Raw genomic sequence first — 26,407 nt, 5'->3', positions numbered from 1 at the left:
GGATGTAGAGATGCAAGTCAACACAATGGTGTGACATGATTGATTCACGTTCAAGTTGTACTCTGCTATAATTCATGTGTCCTTCTTTGGAAAAAGGAAACTATTTTTAAGTGTAGAAAATATATTCTGCAGCTCAGACCCATGGCATATCTAGTCATGTACTGTGTGTCTAACAGTGGCAACAGCATCATCTCTGTTAGAAAGGACATCCCTGCCTGTTTTCTCTAGCATCTGCTCTGGACATGTTTTTTAAGGCTTTGTCTAATCTCTGTTTAAACCTGCTGCTGCTGTTTGCTTTCACAGCCTTCCATGGCAACAAATTCCAGAAGCTCAATATCCACTTCATAAAAAAGTACTTTATAATTTTGAAACTTACTTCTGTAAGTTTCATTAAACATCCCCTATTTCTTGTATCGTGATACTTGGTGAATAATAATTTTGCCTTCACTATACTTGATGCTTTTGTGATGATTTTGTACCCCTTGGTAATATTTCTTCTCCTCTCCAAACTACAGACTCCTACCCTTTTTTGGTCTGTCTTACTAAAGCGTCTCTTCCAGCCTCTTAATCATTTTGATTATCCTTTCTCCTAACAGTTTTTTAGTTCCTGTATCTATGCAACTGACTGCTCCTACCTGCTGGTAGCTCTTTTCCTTAATTGAATTTTAACCTATTTTTCTCAACATACCCCCAAAATTGCCAAGAACATTTTGAAATTTTAATCTAGTCTTCCAACATGCTTTCAATTTGCACAAACTTAATAAGCACATTTCATTTCTAGTCCATAATTTAGATTGTTAATGAAGACATGAACAAAACCAGATACACAGCAGACTCCTCTGAATCTTTTCTAAAATGTCCTCCTATTTTTTCAGTGAGCATGATATTCCAACCAGCTTTACACCTCTCCTATAATAATCTGGACATAGCTTCTGTGGTTTGCAAGAAAGTTTTTATTAAAGATCAAAGTATATGTTATTTTTTCAGCTTCTCCAGCAGGATAACAGGGATTGTGACTAGGAAAGATGAAAATCAAAACTGATCAATGTGACTTTTTCTTGACAAAACTTCTCATCTTTTAGATGTTTACATGTAATAGCTTCATTACTTACTTGTTCAAGTAATTTTATAGAGTACTTTTCTAGAGATTGAAGTTAAAATAACTAGTTTAATATTTCCCAACTTGTACTGCCTGCCCACTGTTTTTTTAAAAATATGGATAACAGTTTTGCTTTTTCCAGTCTTCTGATACTTCACTCATGCTCGTGAGTTTTCAGAGATAAGTGCAAAATGTTCTCTGTTAGCCTCTGCCAGTAGCTTAAATATCCAAGAATGAAGCTCACTAGGCCCAGCCAATTTAAAAATATTTAACTTACCTTAGCACTCTTGGCTTAGTTCCTTCCTATTTTTGTTTAATAGGAACTTAAATTCTGCTTGATATTCATCATACTAGTTGGGAGACCTTAAGTTGCAGTGAAGATTATTACTGTATGTGGATTCCAGATCAATGGAAAAAAGTCTTTATAGTAATGTTTTTCTCTAATAAACACACATAGTGATTTTAAGAACCAAGGTTAATCCAAGAAAGATGACTAATTCTTTAAATCCAGTTCCTTGCTATCTTTGGCAAATGTACCGTAGCATGCCATAAAGCCCCACTTGTAAGCAGGATTTTATGAGTTGTCGAAGGTGAGTGCTTTTGTTCTCACACGGCTGTTCAGACATGTTGTGAGCAGACTACTGATATGACAGAAGATGTGAAAGCCTACCTCTTAGAGCCTCTGTGGTTCTGACAAGCAGATAGGAACTCCATATTAGTATGCTCTATAAATATTACCTCCTTTATTCTTTGAATAGGTATGAAAATGAAGCACTAGTTCAAAGCCATGACCTGTTTTGTTGTTATGTGCTCAGTTTTCTCAGTTGGTTCAGCGTGGTAGTTTCATGGCTCCTGTTTGGGGAGAGAAGGACAATTTTGTACTGTATTGAGGGGAAAAGTAAATTCCTGATTAAATTCAGTGCTTTACAGAGATACCTGTTGTTTGCAAAGAAACTGAAAGCTTTATGGGCCATTGAAGTGTTCTTAATAGCTTTTGAGCAATGGGAGTGCAGTAAAGATGGAGGCCTTTTTCTGTCTTGCTCTCATTTTCAATTCTGCTTGGGTATCATAGGCTCTGATGTAACCTTTGCTGACATAGACTATCCTTTTTCTTAATAAACAGGGTCCTTCTCAGATTAAAATCTAGTCAGAATTGCACTGCCCATTGTGCAGCTTTTGCTCTTTTTCTTACTCTGTACTTGAGGGTATAATAGTATGGAAAAAAACCCATGCTTTGTTTTAGTAAATGTGATGTTTCAGTGGATTTGTTTTAATGTAGGTAATAAGCTAGATGAGGCAGGTGAAAGAAACACATTTTGCTCACAAAACGGAAAAAAGTATTTTTGATAGTCCTTATTCTTGCAGGAGTTTCTCCCAATCTTCTAAAAGCTCTGAAGAATTCTTTCCCTCTTGCAACAGAATTTCTGGCTTACAGTAGAGATCTCCACGCTGTTAAGAGTGAATTCTCAAGCATGGTTATCTTCTGACAGGTCCAGGCAGCTTAGTAGATGCTCTGGGTCCAGGCCTCTTAGCATCTCTAGCAGTCTTCAATCATGTAAGAGACTGCAGCAGGGAAGAATGACATCCTCTGTTCTCAGTTTTCAGCAAGTATAAGAAAAAAAAAATAAAATTTCAGCGTAAGAGACTTTAGACATCAAAATAAGGTACTAACACGTGGGAAGAGTTGCCTGAAGAGAGTGAAGAATCTTTCAACTGGAGATTTTTAGGGCCAGGTTAGACAAATATCTCATAGAAGTTGTATTCGTATAAATTAACTATATATATGGACAGAGGAACTACATAAGCTTCAGAGATCACTCATGACCCTGTGTTCCATAATTAAGTGTTGAAGACTGAAAGCTTAACCACAGAGGGTTTTTAGGCATTTACTGAAGGAAGGAGGAGGATAGATCTGATAAGCTCAGAGGGATCCCAGTTGCCAAGGGGATACGTAATAACATAGCATCAAGAAAAGAGTCTGCCCAAGCCCACCAACGCAAGAGTCTGAAGAGCAAATCTAACAGATTCCTTCTAGTCTGTCTATGGCGTGAGCTCTTCTATTTTGAATTCTTTCAAGAAGCCTGCTATTACTCACACATGCACACATACATAGACACAGGCACGCACCGATGGTATAATAGAACAGTGACATGGTGTGTTCTAATCTATTTTAATTAGAAAAAAACCTATTACAAAATTGCCTGCAGTGTGGCATTAGTGCATGAAAATTAAGATTTATTACCATTGTCAAAAGAAAGGCTCAGAAGACTTGATGGTGCCAGGAGCTATTTTTTATTCTTTGTTTTCTAATATAAACATCAATTTGAATCTAAACAATATTCAAATATTAATTTCTAATGTAATTTTAGATTTAAAAGCAATCAAAAAATCACTACTCGACAAGAGTAATTTCAAGATGAACTGTCAAACCATTCAAAATCATCCTCACTAACTATACATTTTTTTAAATGGTCTTTACCTGACCCCTCAGAACTATGAATAAAAATGCAGGGTTAGGAGAATTGCAAACTTGGAATTTTTACTTTGTTTTATTTAATAATTTGTGCTATCCTTAGTTCAGAGAAAAAATACTATTGTCATAGTTTGATAAGGTGGTTCTTTTTTGGTGTGTGGGTTTAAAAGGTGCCCTACACCATTTATAACCATATTGTTAAGCTGGTACTTAAGAAAAAGTTAAGTAACTAATCCTTTATAATTGTCAAAGACAAATGCATTATATAAAGGATCTGTGTGAATAAGAGCAGCAAATTAGATTTGTGCAGTTCTGTCTTTATTTTAGTGCTAGTAGAATAGCAGTGGTCTTACTAGTGGTATTAACTTTGTGCTGCTTACAGTGAGCAGTCACACTGCAGAGCTTGATAAGCTGTACACATGCAGAACTGAAATAACAGCAATTTAAACTTTATACAGATTTCAGCTACAACACAGAAGTCAAAAAACCTTAAATATGTTCCCTGAATTTATGTGAAATGGGAATTAAAGATAGGTTAGGAGAATCCATTTAGAGTTATTTTGGCCTCCCCTTTCTGTATTCCTTGAACACAACCACCTAGAAATTGCTACCATAACATTTCCTGGTATCAAAGGCATTTAAGGCATCTGTTGCACCGGCTTCCCCCCCTCCTTCTTTTTGTGATACCATATCATTTTTGATACACTGTAAATTTTTTATAGCTTTAGCCTTTAAGTTTTAAACTGGTTAAAAGGTTTTTAGGGCTGGTTTATACCTTATGACATATGTGATAGAGGTACCATGAACTCCTTTTAATGGAACATCTCTTTCTGCCTCCATGTGTGCTGGCCCAACCGTGATGGCTACCATGGTCTCTTCTGGTCCAGGGACCCTGCAGTTCTCTGTTGCATTTGTTTTGCTGCTTGCCTGGCAATGCAGCAAGAAGATGGGAGTTATTCCCTGGAGCAATGGCATGAAGTAATTTATATTGTGTTGCTACAAATCTGCCCAAAATATGGACTTGGGACTGTTCCCTGTGAGGAGAATGGCTGCAGTTATCCTGGTTTGGGAGGAAAAAGAATGCTAGTGTTGCGAGCCATGCTGGGTCTCATCTCCTGCTCTTAGGGGCTAGAAAAAGAGCCCTGGCTCTGTTCAGCTTGCTGGTACGGGAGTAGCTTTGCTATCTTGCTGCCATGGTAATATGCTCAGTGTTTGGACGAAGCTGCATCAAACAGTTTCTGCAAATACACACAGAACTGTAAAAAGACTGCATGAGACAACGGTCATCTTAGCAAGAGTGTGAGCCATCCTGATGAAGAAATGGCATAAAGCAGTGTCCCAGATCTGAGTACGTCTTTCTCTTTGGCACGTCTTTGTTTTTCCTGCCAGTAGTATGAGGCAATGTTTTAACATTTTTCTCTTAAGTCCTACTGTGTGTCTGACTGCAGGCTTAGTTCTGGACATCCAAATGCAGTAATTTCTAATTCTTTTCATAGGTTGCCATGATTATACCTAGCAGTAGGAAAAAAAAAGTCCAAATTTTATTTATTTCAGAAGTAGGCTTTTGTAAATGGTTGAATAAGATTTTCTTATGCTCTGTTCTTGTAAATGGTTGAATAAGATTTTCTTATGCTCTGTTCTTGTAAGATTTTAGGTAATATATTAGAACAGTTTTAAACATATATTTGAAATGTTTAAAAGTGTCTAATATGCATATAATCTAAGCAGCATATTCAGTGTTATTGTTAGGTAGAAGGATACATTTGTCAGTAAATTTCAGAAAAGTTGTTCCTGTTTGTCTGAGGAAGTTGTTTGCTTGTGTTTTAGATTTTCACAGACTGAAATAAAAAGCTTATGTCTGATTTGTTCTGAAATACATGAGCTTGTTTCTTCTGGGATGTGCACTAGTTTGGAAGTTTGGCAAGCTTATTTTTTAAAGTCAGGCCTTTATGCATACAGGAAAATGGTCTTATTACACTGAAACTTATTACCTCTTAAACAAAACGTCAGGAACAATGGAAATACTGTGAAGTTGTTTTTCAGCTGCAAGCATGATGTTCCTTCCTTTCCCTTACACTTTTCCTGCTTTCCTATATACTCTCCCACTTTCCCATTCCTTTATAAAGCTTTTTTTCTTTATGTGACATTTTAATTACAGGGCAATAATGAAAATAACTGTAGCGACTGAAGTTAGACTTTTATATTTTTTATATATATGTATGGTTTTGTGCAAATTTTATTCAGTAGAAAAATACACATATTTGCTGCAACATTTGGTTTCAGAATAAAATATGCTTTACATTCATGTAGCTATGTAAATCGCATGTCAGAAGATTGTTTTTAGGAGGTTTCACATTTATCTAGGGCTGTACACAGTTGTATCTGATTTAGTACTGTAGGATTTCATACTGTAGGATAAGGTAGTGCTATGCCATGTTTTAATACTTAATACTGAGATACGGAGGGCATCACCTATCATACTGAGCAACAGTCTCCCATTATTTCCTTGAATCCCACCTATCATCTGTGAGTTTCTTTTCCTTATAAGTTCTGTGGGGCAAGGACTTGCCAAAGTGTCTCAGTTGCTGTGACAGTCATAGTAACAATGTCAGTTACTTTGTGTAAAAAGTGTGTGCAATAAAAAAAGACTTTGCTCTTCAGTCTCCTTGCATTGACATGTTTTATTTCAGCCAAACACAACAAAACTGTCAAGACTTTCGAGTGCTGTCCTAAGTGTGTACTTTACCTGTGAGGCACAATCAGAAAATACGTAATGTAAGAATCTTTATTTTAATGCATAATGCTTTCCTTGTGGTACAAACAGAAAACAGTTTAAATTATGACTGTTATTTGTGACATGAATTATTTAACAATGTCTGAGAGATTTAAAATACATCTCAAGGTGATACCTGAAGGACAGTTTTGAGAGTGTTTTCATCTAGAGAGAGGTGTGCTTCATGTTGACAACTATGGCAGTATGATCTTCAAAGAATTTTAGATCTTATGTAAAAGTTTTAGAGTCTCAGGTCATTGACTGGAATGTGATCACACCATTAAAACTTTTTTAATCTTAATCTCTTTCAGTCCCAGCAAAGATGCATTGTGATCTTTGCACTGGTATGCTGCTTTGCAATTCTGGTTGCACTGATATTTTCGGCAGTGGATATTATGGGAGAAGATGAGGATGGACTCTCAGAAAAGAACTGTCAAAATAACTGTCGGTAAGAGGTAACAAGCAAAACTTCTCTTTTGGGGTGGACGAGAACATATATGTGTTATATAATGGCATGTAGTAATTACCATAGTCCTGTGGTGTGATTGGGAAGAATAGGTAACAGAGGAAGAAATTATTCCTTGTTTTGAGTTTCTGGTTTTGGAGGTTGGTTTGACAAAATCAAGCACACTTTTAAAAGTTATTTTTGGTGGTGTGTTTTGAGCAAGATCCTTGTGTTAGTTCAGTTATTTTGTAAGCCTGTTCAAAGCCCATAACTTTCAGTAAATGAGTACTGAGGTGGCTCACATAGTTCCCAATTCTGTCATGTCTTTCATCCAGAGCTTTTTTCTTTCTCCAAGAAGGTAATTGATCACTTTTGACCAGAGACTGCTGTCCCTTTTATATAGGAGGACCTTTTATATATATTCCTGTTTGTTGTGCTCCCCGAAGAGTCACAGTGGCTTGCCTAGGAACTGTGAAGAAAATTAGTGATACAGTCAGAAAGGCTGGAGTATTGACTGTGTGGGATTAAGATTTGCCTCAGACACCTGCCACAGATGTGTTTATCTTCTAAATTTAGATTTGAGTAGGGGCTTCAATTTTTGGGGGGCCTTTCATATCCAGACTGTGAATTTCATTTTGCCGTGCCTCACTGTCAGGTTCCTCCATGAATCTGTTCATCAGCGATGACCAATGCTTTTCCTGCATGATATTGTCCAAGGTCCTCTTTTGTCCACCACTAAAGATGATTTAACACACATTTGTAGACTTCATTCACAGTTGTATGCTGCTTTTTCCAAGGCTTTAACTTGTGTATAGGGCACCCTCATTGACTCGTTTTGTGGAAAAACAGTTATCCTTAAATAACTTCTCAGAAATCTCATCAGAGAATTACTGGAGGGGGAAGGGGCCTCTGGGAATCCTCCAGTCCGTTTCCCTGCTCAGAGCAGGGTCAGCTACAGCAGTTTGCTCAGGGGTGCATGCACTCAGGCTTTGCATAACTCCAAAGATGGACTCCACAGCTTTCCCGGGCAACCTGTGCCAGTGTTTGTACAGGATCTATCCAGCTACCAATGGCTGGGTATACAGTGAGTTGGAGATAATTAGTATTTATTTTTTAGAATAATCTAATGGAAAATTAATGTTTCTTTGAGCCTTTTTCCTTTATTTCTGCTATTCTTTGTTGACTTTGTGTGAAGGCTCACTGGGGACAGTGCCTTTCTATGCTGTACCTGTCACGGTGCAGTCAGCAGCAATCCACAATCCAGCAAACTGGATTATGTTTTTGCAGCCATACTGGATTTTTACAGTATTTTTTACATGCCGGGGTTTTTTTTGTTTGTTTGTTTGGATTTTTTTTTTTTTTAAAGAGGATTCTTTAAATTTGTAGCTTGTTTGAAATAGGACATACCTGCAGCATCATGTAACTTTGTCCTGAAACCGACCATCCTTCTGGCACGTTTTTTTTCAGCATTGTTTAGTTTTTGTAAAATGGCTTGGCCCTAATCTGTTCATTTTCTTGTGTGCCTACAGTTCTGGGCAGCCTTCTAATACCTTGTCTGAATTTTCTGGAGTTCAGCTAGCTTTTCTTTCCCCATCAAGGTCTTAGGTATTCTTCAGTGTGATTTGTTGCCTTCCAAAATCTTTAAAGACACTGCATGTGTCACCTCTACACCCACTATCTCCATGTGTGAATCTTTGACAGAACTAGGTCAGATGAGGGGAAAGTTTTTCTGCTCATTGGCTGCAAGGTGCTGCACACAACTTCAACACATGCAACAACTGCTGCACCATGTTTTCCTCTTAGTTTTATCAATTAATGGCTCCCATTTTGTTCTGGGTAGCTGCATAGGCCTAGCCAAGGAAGACCTTAATCTTCTTCACTATGTATTCTTCAAACATTAAGAAGTTCAGAATGGGAGCGATGTACATTACTATGGAAAAACAGGATATTAGTTTTTCCATGTGTAAGAGATTCTTTTATCTTTTTGTATGGGTTGCACTAATTTGCCTTTCCAAATAATACTTATCTTTGCTCATTTTTTTGTCAGTTGGTGTGTGTCTCTCTTGCCTCTCCTGGACTGTGTTAGAGGAGCCTGGGAGTAAATACAGCACATTGACTTTAAAAATAAGGGTCAATGAAACTGCTCTGCATTTACAATGATAAGAGTGATCTCAGACCCCAGCTCTATTTTAAGGTACCTTTCACAGAGTGATTCAAGTGCGTGATCTAGCTACTAATGCCTGAACCAGAAGGCACATCAATGCTGTGTGTATGAACTGCCTAAATCATTTCTAATAACAGTATCAAAGTGCTGGCAGCTGCTACCTGCTAACATTGAATCCTTCTCTATGTGATGAAACTGGGCTCCTTTATGTGTTAAATATATTGCAGACTTAACTGAAGTGCTGTAAGATCAATTGCTGCCTCTGGCATCTATTTAGTACTTGGGGTAAGCACTTTTAATAAGTAAGACAAGAATTATTGAATTCTTATATTTCTGCTGTGCGAGTACTTTCACTGAAATCCAGGAACAGGCGCTTACGTTTGCAGGTTGTGCTGAGGCAAAATGCTAATAGATGGTCCTTTTTTTTTTTTTTTTTCCTTTTTTTTAGATGAAATAATTGTCAAATGGAAGTTTACATACGTGATATTAGAATCCTTTTTTTGTTTTTAACTGATCGAATTTGTGAAGAAGCTTGATGGGAAAGGATGCTATTGATTTGAGAAGAACCTCACTGATAATTTGTTAAAGGTTTTTGTCTTCTGAAAATCAATTTCATTTGTGTCTTTCTGTTTTAAAGAAAAATATGTCTGAAATAGAGATGTGGTCTAGAATAGTTCTTTGGCTAGAAATTTTTGGAGCTTGTGCCAAAAAATAGCAAGTGAGATTTTTTTTTAAAAATAGAGGAAGAGAAAGTAAAAGACATTTTTAGAAGTCTAGAGTTTTTTTGTAGCCTGAGAGAGGAATCATTGAGGTATCTTGTAAGCAGTATTTTCCAGTAAATTGTTGTTGTTGTGATTGTATTGTTGTTCGTGAGTAGAAATACAGCCTTTCTGATTTTCTTGTTGCAATTCAACATGAGGTTCCCTTTCTGTTAATCATTCCTTAAACTCTTACTACATAAGGAATACTTACTTGCCAAAAAACCCCTTCCTCTACTGATATATTTGTTTCACTTGAGGGCTTTGTAACAAAAACAAGTCAGGGAAGTGGAAAAGCAGGTTTTTTTGCATGTCTTCACTGATTGCTGAGGGGATTGTTGCCACCCTTCTAAAAGGATGTATAGGAAATAGCACTTTCTAAATAAATGAAAATACATTTGAAACTAAAACTATGATTTATTATTTGTAAAGCTTTGAGCTTTTTGCTGAAAAACTCAGCCTGTGTTGGGAACCGAAATGCATCTTGCCTTACAGGTCATTTGTGACTGCCACAATGTGAAGTCAGATTGCTGTAGGCTGCCTTTCCCATTTTGTTTGTTACACAGAGGAATTTGTTATTCAATAATATTGAGTAGAATATTCAAGAGGAACTTGAATATTTGAGATTTAACTAAGAAATTACTGAAATGAATTTTTTTGTCTTTTGACATGAAACTTAAATTTTTTTTTTTAGCCTGCTTTGCATGTTGTAATCCAAAAATGCAAATAGGTAATTTAAAAGAATTTACAACCCTGACCTAATAATTGAGAGCAAATATTAGAACAAATAAATGTACTTATTGGATTAATTACTAAGCACTCTGTCTCTTACTGGTATATACGTTGCAATTCACATAAAGAGCTGGGGGGAGATGGGGTAAGATCTGTAAAATTTATCAGGCAGACAAATTCTGGCTTCAGAATTGAAGCTAGAATCTGAACTCTACTGACTGGTTAACTGGATTGGTTTAGATGAAATAATGCTGTTTGTACTTACTTACACTGTCCCACATAACTGTCATACTGTGTATTATATGTGGAGAGACTGGCTGACTGAAAGTAGACATTTTATGTTGTACAACTGGACCAGGTCTGATAAGATGCAGCTTTTCACTTCAGAGGGTTCTGGACACTCTTGGCTTCGTTCCACAAAATTTGATTTCAGAATGTTGGACTTGTCTTTTGACCCTTCCTATTAAAGGAAATGTTAACTGATTGACATAAGGAATAAAAATGATTGTGAAAAGTTAAGTTTTTGCAGTTTGTGCTTGGTATAGGATACAAATTATTCTCTTGAGACAGCCACATTAATGTCGTTAGGCAGCCCTGATGGATAAGACTGGTTAAGAGGATATGCTTAGCAGCCTAGGAATTTTGCCTGTCTTGCTCTGGGTCCATTAGACACTGCATCTACAAAATTAGATTATTGTAATTTGAAAATAGTACTTTTTAATGGCTGATCTGTTGTGACTAAATCTTGGCTAGCCTCTGACTTAACATCAGTCAAGACTTACTTGGCTTTGTTAAAACTGGCTGGTAAACTCTAAAAATGGCAGTCTGGGAAATGAAAGAAATTATGACTATTAAGAGATGGTCTCTATAATCCAAAGCATTTGAACCAAGGTAATTTTCATTTGTTACCAGTAACTTCAGCTGTTCAGTATACCTTTTCTTCCTGCTTGTTGCTGCTGATAGTCATATTAGGGTTCCTACAGAGCTTGTTCATACCCTTCATTATCCTTGGCTCACCAGCTTTTCCAACATCCATTGAAGTGGTAGTAGCAGTGGCATACATAGCTCCTGCCTCTGGCTCTGTGTTTGGCCCTATCTCTTGAGTGGGGCTAAGGAACAGCAAGGTGGAAAAGGAAGAGATCATTTATGTTTTTTCAATTTTTGCCTTTCGGTGATGATAATAGAAGGTTTTTCCTGGTTTCTGAGTGTGTGAGTTCAAGGTGGAGTCTGTCTTGCATTCTGTTCCAGTGACACAATTTTGCTATTCTGATGATTTCTCTTGTCCTCAGAGTAATATATAATAAAGGCACTTGTTCTTTTGTGTTTGGATTTGTGATGGAAGAATTTGCTTTTTTGTATGACGTGAGTGGCAAAGCTATTTAGTTGACTTGGTTATTATAAGGAGGCTTTGACCAACTCTGCCCTGTAGCAAGTAGGTGGTGATACTTGGGCAGTGTTCGTTTGCTTTGGAAATTGTTTGGATGTTTTGGATAAGTGTATCCTCTATAATTTTGGTATCCTGCAAAGGAGCTGATTCTTCCTGTTGAAATGCTAAGCTTTACATCTCAACAGTACCCTAAAGCATTATGTTCTTGGGATTAAATCTAGTGGTATACAATAATAATTTATATTGTTCATTTATTATGTGTTGTGTGTGTTGCTTTCAGTTTCGTCAGATGTTTCTTTATGCTCAGGTTGTGAGAGAGTGCCCACAATTGATTTTTTTTTTTTTCAGTTGCTTGATAAATATTTCCTTCAACTCCTCTCTGCTACTTCACCAAGTAGGGTTTTGCAGCACTATAAAGTTAGCATGCTGCAGCACATGATTACATTGGTTCACCTTGGAAGTGCTTTGCCCCTGGCTGATTGTGGGGGAGATTTTCTCTGCGCTGCGTGGGTCTGAACATAGCAAGGTTTATATTGGCTGATTTCTACTTAATAAACAAACTATGACAGCATAATAATTAAATGTCTAAACAGAACAAGATGCTCATATTTTGAAAACAAGCCTGAAAAAGAGCAACTGAAGATTTCTATTTACAAAATATATGCCACTTGGCATAAAAATTCCTTCTGTCAACATGATGGACGAGGGGATCGAGTGCACCCTCAGTAAGTTTGCAGGTGACACCAAATTGGGTGGGAGTGTTGATCTGCTTGAGGTTGCAAAGGCTTTGCAGAGGGATCTGGACAGGCTGAATTAGTGTGCTGAGGCCAATTGTATGAGGGTCAACAAGGCCAAGTGCTGGGTCCTGCACTTGAGTCACAACAACTCCATGCAGTGCTACAGTCTTGCAGAAGAGTGGCTGGGAAGTGGCCCATCAGAAAAGGACCTGTGGGTGTTGGCTGACAGTCAGCTGAATATGAGCCGACAGTGTGCCCAGGGGGCCAAGAAGGCCAATGGCATCCTGGCTTGTGTCAGCAATAGCGTGGCCAGCAGGGACAGGGAAGGGATCTGACCCCCGTACTCGGCACTGGTGAGGCCGCACCTCGATTCCTGTGTTCAGTTTTGGGCCCCTCACTACAAAAAGGACATTGAATGACTCGAGCGTGTCCAGAGAAGGGCAACGAAGCTGGTGCAGGGTCTGGAGCACAGGTCGTACGGGGAGCGGCTGAGGGAACTGGGGGTGTTTAGTCTGGAGAAGAGGAGGCTGAGGGGAGACCTTGTTGCTCTCTACAGCTACCTGAAAGGAGGCTGTAGCAGGGTGGGGGTTGGTCTCTTCTCCCAGGTGACAAAAGAATAGTACAAGAGAGAATGGCCTCGGGTTCCTCCAGAAGAGGTTTAGATTGGATATTAGGAAAAATTTGTTCACCAAAAGGGTTGTCAAATATTGGAACAGGCTGCCCAGGGAAGTGGCTGAATCACTATTCCTGCAGGTATCTAAAAGACGTGGAGACGTGGTGCTTAGGGACATGGTTTAGTGGTGGCTTGGTTAATGGTTGGACTCAATGATCTTAAAGGTCTTTTCCAACCTAATTGATCTATGATTCTATGATGACTGTTGTCCTCTTGTTTTGGGGTAATGGAAAGAATGAGCTATAAAACCACTCAATTTTTAGGATGATCCCTAATTGCAGGCATTTCTATTTTTGCATCAAAAGAAGGAACGCGCTTATAATTAATGTTTCTGTGGCTGGACACCACAAAGAACTGGTGGACCTCCTGCAAAGGCATTCAGCATCCTGAGCCAGGGAGGGACATCAGTAATTCAACAAGCTTGCTCAAGAGGAACCTACCTTTCCTACCTTTTATTTTTCATTTTTTAAAATGTATAAAAATGGAAAAGGTATCATATTAATAGTTCCTCAGTTATCTGTACAGAGTAAGAATTTTTTTTTCTCTGTTCCTGCACTGATACAATAAAGGGTCAATTTGTTTTGCATTTACTTTCAGCTACAAAGAATGCCTTCACAAATTAAAAAAGGAGTGCCAGAACTCATGATCTGTTTAGATCTTATTCTGTTTGCATTACTGCCAGTAGATAGTTCATAATCAATTACATCATATTGAATAGGTCTGGGCTTCAACTCATTTTGTCCAAAGGTACAAACCATTCTTTTTAATCCTACTCTTTGTTGTGTTAAATCTAATGGTTTCTGTTGGAGTTTAGGACAGAGTGCTTTAGAGTGGCCTTAAGGCAGCTTTTCCTGTCATGCTAAGCATTGTTTAGAATGTAGTACAGAGATTGTCATGTTTGTATTCTTGGAAGTTAGATATTTATGTGTTTGTTTCTCCTTTTATGACTTAGGATTTGTGACCTCACATCAAAGATGTTCCAACCTTAGTAGAGATCAAATTCCAGTTACTTTAAGGTTCCTGAGTAATGTAGGTGGGATAAAGGAACAATTCATGTGCTAGAGTAGCCTTTCTCCTGTGTAGTTTGCTGGGGTTTCTCTATGATTGAATCTTTTTTGGTTTTTTTAGCTTAATGTGTTCAGAAAACGGAAATTATTTTATCCCAACAGGACTCATAAGATTCCCGAGGTCATTTTCTTTACCAGATTGTAAGCCTGCTCTAAACAGATTGTTAATTCTAAAATTACTGGTTATTCTCATGATCTTGAAGACTGATTTGTGACATTTCAGATAGGTTTTTATTCTGCATGGTGAGAATAGTGATCCAACTTAATAAAGCTCCTTGATAAATAATTCTTCCTTTCCTTTGTAGGAAAGGCATTAAAAGTGGCTAAAATTAGTAGTAGAATCTGTCTGAATTCATGCTTCATTTCAGGGTGACTTGTTCGTTCAGCCAGGGCTGACTTTGTATCAGATCCTAGCAAGGACCTGTTCCAGTGACACCATTTATTTTTAATTGCTTCTCCACCCTCAGAGCAGTATATAAAAAGGTACTTATTATCCTGTCAGCTTACAGTAGATGTGTTGAGTTTTGTGTCTAATCCTACGATGGTACTGTGAGTGTCTTCTCAGCTGGCATGATTTGATACTCCACAAGAGTACAAGTGTAACATCCTAGTCCCTGCCTTTTGTGATCTGCTGAGTACATGGCTGGGTCCGCCTCCAAGAGCACCAGGGCAATGCCACAGTTAAGAAAAAGCAGTTGTGGAGCCCACTGAAGCCTAAGCATTATGCCGAAGCTGTTGGTGCTGTTTGACTGGGTGAGCTAGAGCTGACTATCTTTTTCAGTCACATGCAGCACGCGTTGCCAGTTGCAGCACTGAGGTTGTAGTCAGACAGCAGTGGTTCTTGGTGCTCATGCCCTGCTGCAAGGCACAGAGGAGAGTTGATGGTTGACATTTGATAGGACTCTTTTTTTCAGATGCTCTGTACATGTTGAGGAAGATATATTTGGGTGAAATGTTTGGGATTTTCTCTGTTATTCTGAAGATTTTCTGCCTGATTTGTTTTTCTCTTCTTGTATTAATACATGGATTCTGATATAGGTGGAGCCAGAGGCTCCTCTCTGTGATCTCTCATATGGTCTCCCTATGTCCATGTGTCTCTACTTAGTTAGAGCATCACAGTCTGTGAGTAATGCACACAGTTATTTAAATACAAAGTACTCTTGTGTGTTGGACACTTGAACCTCTCTGTTTATGACCTTTGTTAATTATGGAAGTATGAGTTTGCTTCCTTTATTCAATTTATCTGCATCCAATTGTGTTGACCAAGAGGAAAAAATGCATTGGAGGACCTGATCCATTTTTATCACCATTACTATTTTTTCATGCTATGTTTTAGGTTTTTTCTGTAATGAATTTGCTTCCTGTCAACCTGACTGGAAACCAGAAAAATAATGCACAGATACCAGCCTTGGCATCTGCCAGATGCAGCTCCATATCTGTCATTTGCTCTCTGATGTCCAGTCCTTTCCAAAACTCAAAGGGAGTTTTCATGACCGACAGCATCATAATTTGGTACGTTTAAATTTGGTTTCTTCACATACCAAGTGTTGAAATGACTCTTCTAAGAGCCATCAGTGATTTGCATGTCTTCTGATATGAGGGGGAGGATTCATCTTGCCTCAGACTAAGAGTCTGATGGATATTTAGTGGCACATTAGAAGTGTTGACTTTGACTTTTTACTGTTTTTCTAGATCTGCTAGGAATAAAGATGTTGTACTCATATGTATGACCACAGATGGTAATCTGGTATCTTTTGTCAATTTGGAAGGTATATAGCTAATTGATCTTCATTGATCTTCCAAAATACTTCTTTAAAAAGTCTGTTGGGAATATAAAGCAAGTTTTTAGTTAAAAATTTTAGAGCTCAGCTTCTACTGGCTGAGTAGTGGAGAAAAATGCCATTTTGCCAATAGCTTAGTGAAATGTGAATATGCGTAAGCATCGAAGCTAAGCACACAACTTTACAGAAATAAAGAATGTGCCACCAGCATGAGGAGGGCAGCTGCTAGTACTTTTTTCACTCATTTTTGGGTCGCTTTTATCAACTTGCCAGTGCATGTTTTGCAGTTCATTATGGATGCTGGTGGAAAGTGGACAGATTTATGGTTCAGTAAAGACACTAGATGATGCTAGGAGTGATGTATTTTGGGCAATGGAGACTGAAGTGCTGGACTAGTTGAAGTGTCTTCTCAAGCATGCAGCCAGTATTACTGGGATGGTGACAGTCTCCCTGAGTTGTTCCGTTTGATGTTTAATATAGATTTATGTGAGCCACCTTAAAGATATACTGAACACCTTCGAGTCTGGGGCAAAGACAAGCTGCCACAATCTGGAACCAGTCCATCACTATTGCAATTTGGGGAATTGTATGGAAAACCAGTAGAGATGTAACCTTTGTATGACATCAGATAAACTGTTCTTTTTCCTAGTGACTCATCTGTTGTACGTGAAGAGAGTTGTTCAGGACTGACTAAAGAGGAGAAAACAGTGAGGTGCTCAAAGGTGCTCTTGAGAAGAATCACTCAAATATCTGAAATGAGCAGCCAAGGGATTGTCAGAGGTACTGATCTGGACATGTGCAGGTGCTAGTGCTCCAGATAGAAATATAATACTTGAAGATATTTTGATGTTTTCAGAGCTTTTTTGAGAGTCAGGATGTTTCTATTAAAATACATTCCATAGTTCTGTATACAGAGTAATTGCCAATAACTCAGTTAATGCTTTTTACTAAAATCTGAAAGGGTGAGGGGTTTTTGGTTTTATTTTGTTCCAGGTTTTGTTTTGTTTTATTCTAAGGGCATGAGACTAAAGCATTCTTTTACTAGAAATATAAATAGTACTTTGTCAAGATACATAGCTTGTGTCCATTTTGCAAGGAAGTCACATCACTTTCTTCATCTTGGCCAGAAATTTAGTCATCAATTTTACTTTTTTTTTTTTTTTCTTCAAAAAGTTTTAACTTAGATGCAACAAGTTTTCGCAGATGGAATTTTAACCAAATGCAATTTGACATGAACTAAACTTACCTTTTTTTTTTTTTAAAAAAAAAAAAAAAACACACAACAAAAAAACAACCCAAAAAACACATGAAAAAGAAACAAATACAAATAGATACCTAAAAGCAATGGACAACAGTCAAAACTATTTTAGTGCTCCTAAGGTGTCCTGGAACATTTCCATAGAATCTTGCCTCTGTAATTTGAGTGTTGGCAATGTCCTTTGGGAATGGATACTTTGAGTTCTTTATTCTTTTCATCTGTGGATTTTTATTGCTGTTCCTGCCTTGACTATATATCTGCTGAATTTGCAGTGCTGATTTCAAATAGTTGCTGACTGAAGGTTTTACCTTGAATTTTCCTTCGTTTTGCACAGTAGTTTTGTTTGTTCTTGTTGAGCAGGAAGGGCATTAATTAAGCTTAATGGATTGTTGGATTGTGTAAATGTCAACATCATAGAATATCCTTTTGTTCCTATTCTGGGGATGAAAGCTTTTACTTAGAAGATTTTCATTAACTTACTGTTAACACCATAAAATCATGTTTATTTATGAGGAAAAATAATATTTTGATTCTCGATGGATTTCTACAACTGTGAGCTAACATGTTTATTCATCCCAAGTCATACCAAGATAATCAGGGCCTTTTGGAGATGCATAGGCCAAGAGAAAAGAAGGTAAAAATCTTGTTCCCACTTGTGTATTGATACATAATTATTCAGTCCAAATAAGTGTTGCTACTTGCAGTTACAAAGTGTTCATATAAGAAGATTTGGGGTTGTGTGAAAGGAAATAAAAGGATGACATATATTTTTGTCACTTAAAAAAACCCGCTGTCTGAATTTTCCTGTAATATTTATTTGCAATATTCAGGCCTTATAAAAAGGTTTTCTATGGACTTGCATGGTCACGAGGTGAATGTAGAAATAAAATAAAAATGTCTCACCAACTAATTAATGTATATGGCAATGGCTATTTATTACAATATTTGTTGATCTTTTGAGAGGTTCAGTAAAGTTGGTATGTTAGGATATTTTGATGTGTTTCACAGATAGGCAAACAGTGACTGGATTGCTCCTCAGAAGAGCTGAATAGACATAAGCCAGGTAATGAGGAGCTTGTGTGGCTGCTATGCAGCTTTATACAGGATTCTGACTAAATACCTCAGCTGTTAAATTTAAATAATTTGAAAATCAAGATAATGGTATTTACCCAAGACTTAAATATGGTGCAAAACAAAGGAAAGAGGCTGAAATACCTATCAGTGGCTGAACAGGTACCAAGTCCGTGCTTACTATGCTATATTGGGAAGTCTGAGCTCCTGATTCCTGATTGATGGGTATTTGGGGTGTTCCATGCAGTATGCATACCACAAAATATAAGAGGAAAAATTGCAGATTTATATTTAAAAATACATTGCTAACACCGAGAACAGCACCTGGATTTCCTTATGCATGACAGGGGCAAGAATGGCTTCACCTAAGTAGGGCAGCATTGTCTGAATTGTGTGTGCTGTACAGTCCTCATCTGTTAGAAAGGAAACTGTCTGCCACAGACTGGGGTGCAGAGCTTCTCCAGCTGCCATTTAGGTATGTTGCCTGGAGTGACTGTCAGGAAACAGGCACTTAATATGAGGCAAACTATCATGAGTTACTGTACTGAAAGACTTTTTCTAACAACATATATAGATAGTGAATCTTGAAAACATTAGCTCAGAATTAAGAATGTATAAACAAATAAGCTATTACGGAAACAAACTCAGTAGGAAATTTTTCTGTGTATAAATTGTGCGTATAGCAGTACTGTGGCACCAAACTGCAATGGATATATTTAGAACAACAGAAGTAAAAAACAAGCCTAACCTTTGCATGTTCCTGGTGAGGGGGCAGAAATCGAAAGGAAAAAAAATGATTAAATAAAAATAAAATTGCCTGGTCCTTTCTCAAAACTAAGGAGAAAGATTGAGGAGAAAAATAGTACTTCTGGTAACTCAAATTGGGGTTTAAAAAAAGTTTCTCTTCTGATGGTGTCCTTGTCCTTTCATGTCTAGAGATTAAGCATGAGCTTTTGAAATACATAGACAAGGCAATTGTGTGGGTTTTTCGATAAGCATATCCTGTAGATCTTCAATTATAGTATGGTAGTGAACAGAGAAAACTAAATGTTGTAGTGTCTCTTGGTTAATAGTATATATGGCATTCTAGATAATAAACAGCAATGCCAGATAAATTTCTTATTAAATTCAACAGAATTGGGTCACACTGTTTCTTTTTTTGGTAGGAGCTTTGTAATATGTACCTCATCCTTCTTCATTTCAATTCACCTCAGATCCTCAGGATCCTCATGTTTTCATAGTTTACCTTTCAATGTAGCATCTAGCTGTCTACAATGTGATAATGCAAGCTACAGATTTGCTCTTTACAAGGGTGAAGTTTTCATTTTTTAAGTCACTGAGTGATGTAACACCTTGATGGTAGGAGAAGGGCAGAGGCTCTGTGGCTGTGTCACATGGGCAGGACACTGGCAGGCACTAATGTGGAGGAATACCATTCCTCTCATTAACTCCAAATCTGAGAAGCAAGACAGATTTCAAGAAGATTCAGTGGGAGTGTGATTTTTTTGAATAATGAATGGTGGTGTGTTAAATTGTTAATACTTTATCTACAAACTCTGACATGAAGTAGTTGGTGTTAGAGCTCATGTGGACATAGTTTTCTCTTGGTTTACACTCTGATAAAATTTTGTCATGCAGTAAAGATGTTTCCTCATTGCTTTCTTATTTTTACAGCTTTCTAAATTTCCTTTCTTTGCCCTTGGTGACATCTGTAACTTTGTTTTTCTTCTCTTTGCTTACCTTGTCATTTAAGTTTGGCTTTGTGAGGTTTTGACAGTGTGCAAAATGCATTCTGATGCACTTCCCTTGGGCTTTTCCTTACAGGCCTTTTTGTGGTCTTGCCCTATTCCCCAGTGGTTTAGGAAGTGGCATAAACCCCATTCCTTGGAACTTTTTCAGACTCCCACCTACACACATGCATGTTCCCTGCCTAGATGAACTATCTCAAGTCTATATTCGGAGACAGAGAGTATCTCGAGGATAAATCTGTGTTGGCCACAGTGCTGCAGATATCAAACAAATCCACATTTTTATGTATAACTAAGAGAAGAATTTACTAATTAGTTAAGAAATGTTGTGGTGTAATTAACAGAAGACTGTGTCATAAGATAGTTAATCCAATGAATGTGCTTACATGACCTCAGGTTTTTTTACACTTGAAATCAAAATACTTAAGCTGTTCTACTCCTGTGAAGGATTATTTTTTTCTAATAGCAATTAGTAAACTTTAATAAGGTGTACTGAAACAGCAAGACAGTCTCTTCTTGGGTTGGCCAAGGGATGCCTTTTGTGGGGAAATATTTAGGGTTAGTGTTTAAACAAGAGATATTATGGAGGAGGAGTGCTATTCAGCTTTTAGCAGAGGGGAAAGTGCATTTAACCCCTTACTTGGGCTTGGACTCCTGGGCTTAATTCATCCTTTGAAACTGGGTGTCGAAGTGCTGGATGGCTCCCCTGAGGGATGACAGCTTGTTGGTATTGTCCTTCTCTAATGCCAGCCACCTCAGCTTGAAGCTCTTATAGAGATTGCATGTGCTGTCTCCTAGTGTTACTGCTACTTCTCACCCTGCCCCTTACTTGTACATTTAGGTAAACTCCTTTGAAGAAGTGCCTTTAAGTCAGACACATTACTGTCCCTGCCTCCAAGTAGAAACCTGGGATGCAGTGGTTTTCTGATTTTGCTCTAATTTGCTTTCTCAAGGTGCATACAGTAGGTACAGCATAAAGGTCTGTGACTTCAGACCCATATACTAGGTACAGTTTATGGGAATTGAAGTTGCAATTATCTGTACTTTTGCTCTTTAATGAGTTCTTACAGAAAGCTGCTTCTTTTGTTAAGATCAAGCAAAAAAATAAGGATTTTACTGTTCTTTGCTACACAGAGCCCATGTGGATCATAAAAGGTCTTTATTTTGGCATGCTCATTGGAGGTGAAAGCTGCTGTTTGAATTTTCTGTGGAGTATAAAGACTGGTCAGGTCAGCTGGTTTCTCCTGCCTCAGCACCCTCAGGCACTTGTCTCCCAGCAGTCTGCCATAAGAATCCGCTGACCATTTCTCAATTCTCCCCGCACAGCTGCAAAACCCATTAGAATGTTTTAGTGCTGACAGGCAGAAATGCTGTAAAAATGCAAATTTTCTTCTGCTGAAGGGCAAGATGCCAAGTAATGCTTTTCAAAATGTTTCACTGCTGAATAAGGGTTTAGGGGAGTTGATATGATACAGATGGAATGAAGAGTTTCGAGCAATGGGAGAGAAGCATCACTATTGATGGTATATCAATAGGATCACTAGTATTTTGATTCTTCAATCACCTCAGGACTTCAGCACAGAGTGTTTCCTTTCTGTACTTTCTTTTTTTTTTTTAACAGAAAATAATGGGCTAAGAGATGGTGTTTCTGCTCTGTTGGTGCACAAAGCAAAGACTGCTTTGTAGGCTCCAAAATGGCACTGTTCTTCACCTAAGTACTACACGTAGAAGCTCCATAGAAAAGCCCAGGATAGAACGGTCAGCTTTCATTCAGCAGATATTTTAACTTCTTGTGCACATTGATGCTCTGTAGAGCTGTGGCCAAGTGAAATTCAGAGTTGTGCCCTTGACTCTGTTGGTGGAGTACTGAGCTGGAGAGATTATTTTGTTTTTTCTTTAAAATCAAGAAGATGTAATTAAAATAATGGTGTTTTCTATTGCAAAACAGATGGTGTGTGCTTCATCCAGATTTTGGAATAGGCTGTATAACCTTTGATCAGAAAATTTAAAAATTATTTTCATTACTTTCATCTCACAGCTGAAATAATACAGTGGCTGCATAGCAGTTGATTTTCAAGACTGTTTCAAAGGATATTATTTTCTTTTCTTAACCAGGGGCTGAAAAAATGGGAGGAGTTGATTAGATTTCTGCTTTTTCCTACTGTAATAATGTACTTCCTATATCAACAATGTAATAATTTAATTCTCTGTTAGTTCTCGTTTGCCCTGTAGGGTCTGTTCAGGCATAATGGGCATAATACATTCTCTGAAGTGCTGTTACCTATATTGAACTACAGTATTTGTGTTGCTGTATTTCATCTTAGCTTTCAGTTTTACATCAGATGATACATAACAAGGACATGTAGGATTAGCTTTTTTCAGTTCAGCAAGTTTCTTTCTCTGAGGGTTGTCACTACCATCTTCAGGATGTTTTACACAAGTATAAATAATAAATATAATAATATAGGAAGTAAAAATAAAAATGTCTTTTCCAGGTACTTTCTCATAACACTATAGAAGTGCATACTGAAAGTTTCATGAGCATTGCTTGATTCAGCAGAATCAAGAAATAGTAGCTCATTGTAGTAAAGTTTCTGCAGTGATCTCAACAGTACACAAATGTGGAATTAATACATATACTTTAATATTGTCTAATTTTAGTCTGATCAGCCAGGATAGGGGTATACAAGTGTATTTGAAGGTTCTCACAACTTATTTTGAGAAAAATCTGAGTCACACAGAGGTGTCTTCAGTGTTCAGTGCAATGTGTGAAAGCCCCATTAATAGGAGTAAAATGTAAAGAAGGCAGAAGAAATCATACCCACCCACAGGGGAATTGTGATAGTTTAAAGCCCTGCCGGGACTGGAGACCACGTTGCTGTTGTCCCTCCCCCACCCTCAGACACAAGTAGGGCACAAACTCTGGGTTAAAATAAGAAGAAATTTAATACAACAGTGTAATAAACAGTCTGAAAAACAACAATAGGGATAATAACAACAACAAACAGTAATAACAGTAAACAAGACAAAAGATATACAGAGAAATACCGCAATGGACACAACCAGCCCGCCGCATGTTCCCCTCGACAAAAGCCACAAAGGAAAAAGCTTCCCGCCTCCCGCGCTGGACCTGACATCAGCATGCTATGAATAACCCGGCTGGAGATCCCTTCCCCCTCCCTGCTGGGGAAACTTAACCCTATCCTAGCTGAACCTGGACAGGAATGAAGCCTAAAAATTTCAGTGGGACATTTAACACTAAGAGGCTCAGTGACGTTGGAACAAATTTACCCTGAAGGTATGCACAAATTACAAAAGAGTAGGCTCACATTTTGAAATCTCAGCAACCGCAGACTTTTCTTTTTTTGTAATTCTCTGGTAATCAAAGACCTGTCAGCTGAGTAATCTGTTGCTGTACCAAACTTAGTCATCCTCCAGGTATAGCTGAGAAACCATTCTGCAGGATAAAACATTTATCAGTGGAGCTGACTGAAAACTAGTTAACTGTATTCTGGTATTAAAGTTGTGTGTCTTGTCTTAATTATTGCCCTGTTATATTTGTGGAAAATTTATGTGTCATAATCAGGAAAACACTTGTCTAAGTTTTCCACTTGCCCTAATTATACTAAGCTAGTATGCAATTAGATAACTAACTCATGTGTAGCAATTCTAAGAAAGAGTTAGTTATAGATTCTTTACTGAAAACTTAGATTTTAGTTGTTTCTATTATGTCTTCCATCTGGAAATAAACCGGAACTGTTACGTCTAGAGTCTTAACTCACAAATTCTGACTTTGTTGTTTCTAGTTATAACCAAGATAAGTTTATTTGAAAATACCACTAAGGATAGTAAGAGCTTTGAATCAAGTTCATAAATTTATCCACAAAGAATAAACAGTTAGCTTTTAATGTATTTTGGAGGCGCACAGATGCGGTGTTTAATCTGTAGCAAAGATCAAAGAGTAAACACCAATTTTCTAATTATTTTTTTTTCTAAACCTTTTATTTAAAACTAGTTTATTTCATATTGGAAGTAGGTGGTTTTCATAACAACCAGTTCTTTGTTGCATCTTCTCTCTCACTCTCCTTTGCTCTCCAGCTCCAGCAATCCATCATGATGATCGTATGTATCTTTTACCTCTTCCAGGTTTCAGATAGTATGAATTCATTGAACTCATACTGTTACTAATAATGTGGCAATGAAGAGGGACATTTGTTTGACATACTATTTTGCTTACTGGACTCCCTGTGCCTGTTACCATCTAGTGAGACAGGAATGCTGATCGGCCTTTTATTAATAGTGTGGGACGCTCTTCCTAGACATTAATGACAGCTGAGAAGTAACAAGTAGCTGGAGGTATGGTGGAAAAAACAGCTGACTTTTGGTTGTTGTTCCTCGGTCCCCAGGAAATATTCTTTTTGTCTTTGCTAAAGGTCAAAAGTAATAGCAAAACTTTGAGCTCCCCTATCCATGACTTTTTCTTTATGAATGTGTGTTGTAAATATTGTCCTGTTGTTCAGTACCAATGTTTTAGAAAGCTAATGCATACGAGGAAGTCGTCACGTTGCATGCACAGTGGCCGTCCTTGAAATTCTACAGAATACCCAATTTCATGAGATACAGTGTAAATGAAAACTACCCGTCTCTACATCAGAAAAAGGAAAGGATCTTTGCTTATTTTCTGAGGATCATATTTCCAGCAGGGTTTTTTTTTATTATTCTTGTTTAAAAATCCATGAAGGCTGTTTTCTGTTGGTTAAGCAACTACAAGTTAACAGTTTTGAAGGCAAAGCACTGCTCACCCCACTCTGGCTTCATGTGATGTTGCCCTTATACTGGTATTGGATCTAAATGGAAAGGGTAATGATCAACAAGAGCAGAGAGAGCATGGAGATGGAGTAACTGAATTCTCAATCACATTGCTAAGTGAAACAATCATCATTGTTTATGTTTCTCTTGGGTCTTTTATTTTTACTGTCAGGCATTTTGCTTTTTTGTAAAACTCATCTCTTTCTTAAAGTGCTTCTCAGAGCTCCCCTCTGTAAGCGTGCCATATGCAGGAGGGGAGCGTGCCTGTAGCAGCAAATGAGCTGTGATCGCTGCTTGGACCAGCAAAGAGTTGGGGCACCCTGCCTCCATCTGCACTCTCTGGGTGCTTCTTTCTTGTCTCTAAGTCTCTCTGGAGTATTGCTACCTCTCTGAAGCAGGAATTACCATGTTTGAATGAGATTTAGTGCAGTAACTAGTGAGTTGAAAGTTGAAAATACTGCTGCAAGACTATACTGGAACACACAATTTCTGCTTGGTCACCTCTCAAATTACTTGAGAGAGTCTATCTCACAAATTACTTTCAGATTAGTGTAAGACCCCTAAATAACCAAGTGGTTTGGTTGCTTGAAGAATTAACATGTTTTGAATTCACTACTTCTTTTTTTCCCAAATTTACCACATTTTAAGTACTTAACTGCTGCTGCTTTTTTTTTTTTCCTAATATGACAGTGAAAAGAAGATTTTTAGTAACATTTATCTTATTAAGAACAAAGTTCAGTTTAATGTATTTCGTATGCAAAAGAGTTTGTAATAAATTAAAGACTAGTTGGAAGTCTGTGTTTTGGCATGGCACTAGAGTGCAATAGTAACAGAAATGATCCTGTTACATTAACCATTCACTGTGTTTTAAAAAAAATATGTCCCATTTCCAGCGAAAAAGAACCAATTTGAAGCAATAGAAAGCATTTTCAAGCTGGTGAAATCTTACTATGATTTTGAAAACAAGTGAAAAAAGTGATTTTTTCAAAGCAAATACCATTATTATGCATATGACTACTAACTAGAAGCAAAACATTTCCGCTAATGCTTAGCAATATTTTCCTGAAAACTTGCAGTAATTTAATGATGTGGGTTCACTCATGTTCTTGTTGCTCCCTGTAGTACAATAGAAAGCCCAAATTTCAAGTAGTCAACAATTCAACTACTCGGCTCTTGGGATTTGTACAAGAATATGGTTTGTGTATGTGGTTTCTGGGGTTGGGGCCTTGCTGTATTTTGATAGAATAGTTGTCTTCTACCTAAAACAATATGTTTATTTTTAACAAAAATTATTTCCTTCCAGAATGCTTGGAAGGGAAGGCACTGAAACACCCTAGGTCAATCAGTCAACTAAGTGCAGCCCAGTACAGTGTTGACATTTCACCAACTACAGAATTAAACTATGTGAAAACAGAAAAAAAATCTCCATTCC

The 26,407-nt window shown here is 37.6% G+C and overlaps 1 protein-coding gene across 1 annotated transcript in view; it reads left to right on the top strand.

Moving 5' to 3' along the window:
- Positions 1 to 26,407, top strand: part of PLD5 (phospholipase D family member 5) — a 186,730-nt gene that overhangs the window by 69,460 nt on the left and 90,863 nt on the right. The window contains exon 2 of the mRNA XM_074925510.1: positions 6,657 to 6,793. Coding sequence (XP_074781611.1) covers positions 6,657 to 6,793 — 137 coding nt within the window. The remainder of the gene's footprint in view (positions 1 to 6,656; positions 6,794 to 26,407) is intronic.

Source organism: Athene noctua, chromosome 1 (assembly GCF_965140245.1).
Source record: "Athene noctua chromosome 1, bAthNoc1.hap1.1, whole genome shotgun sequence".
Taxonomy (NCBI): Eukaryota; Metazoa; Chordata; class Aves; order Strigiformes; family Strigidae; genus Athene; species Athene noctua.
The sequence above is the reverse complement of the archived record's forward strand: the minus strand, read 5'-3'. Positions and strand labels throughout refer to the sequence as shown.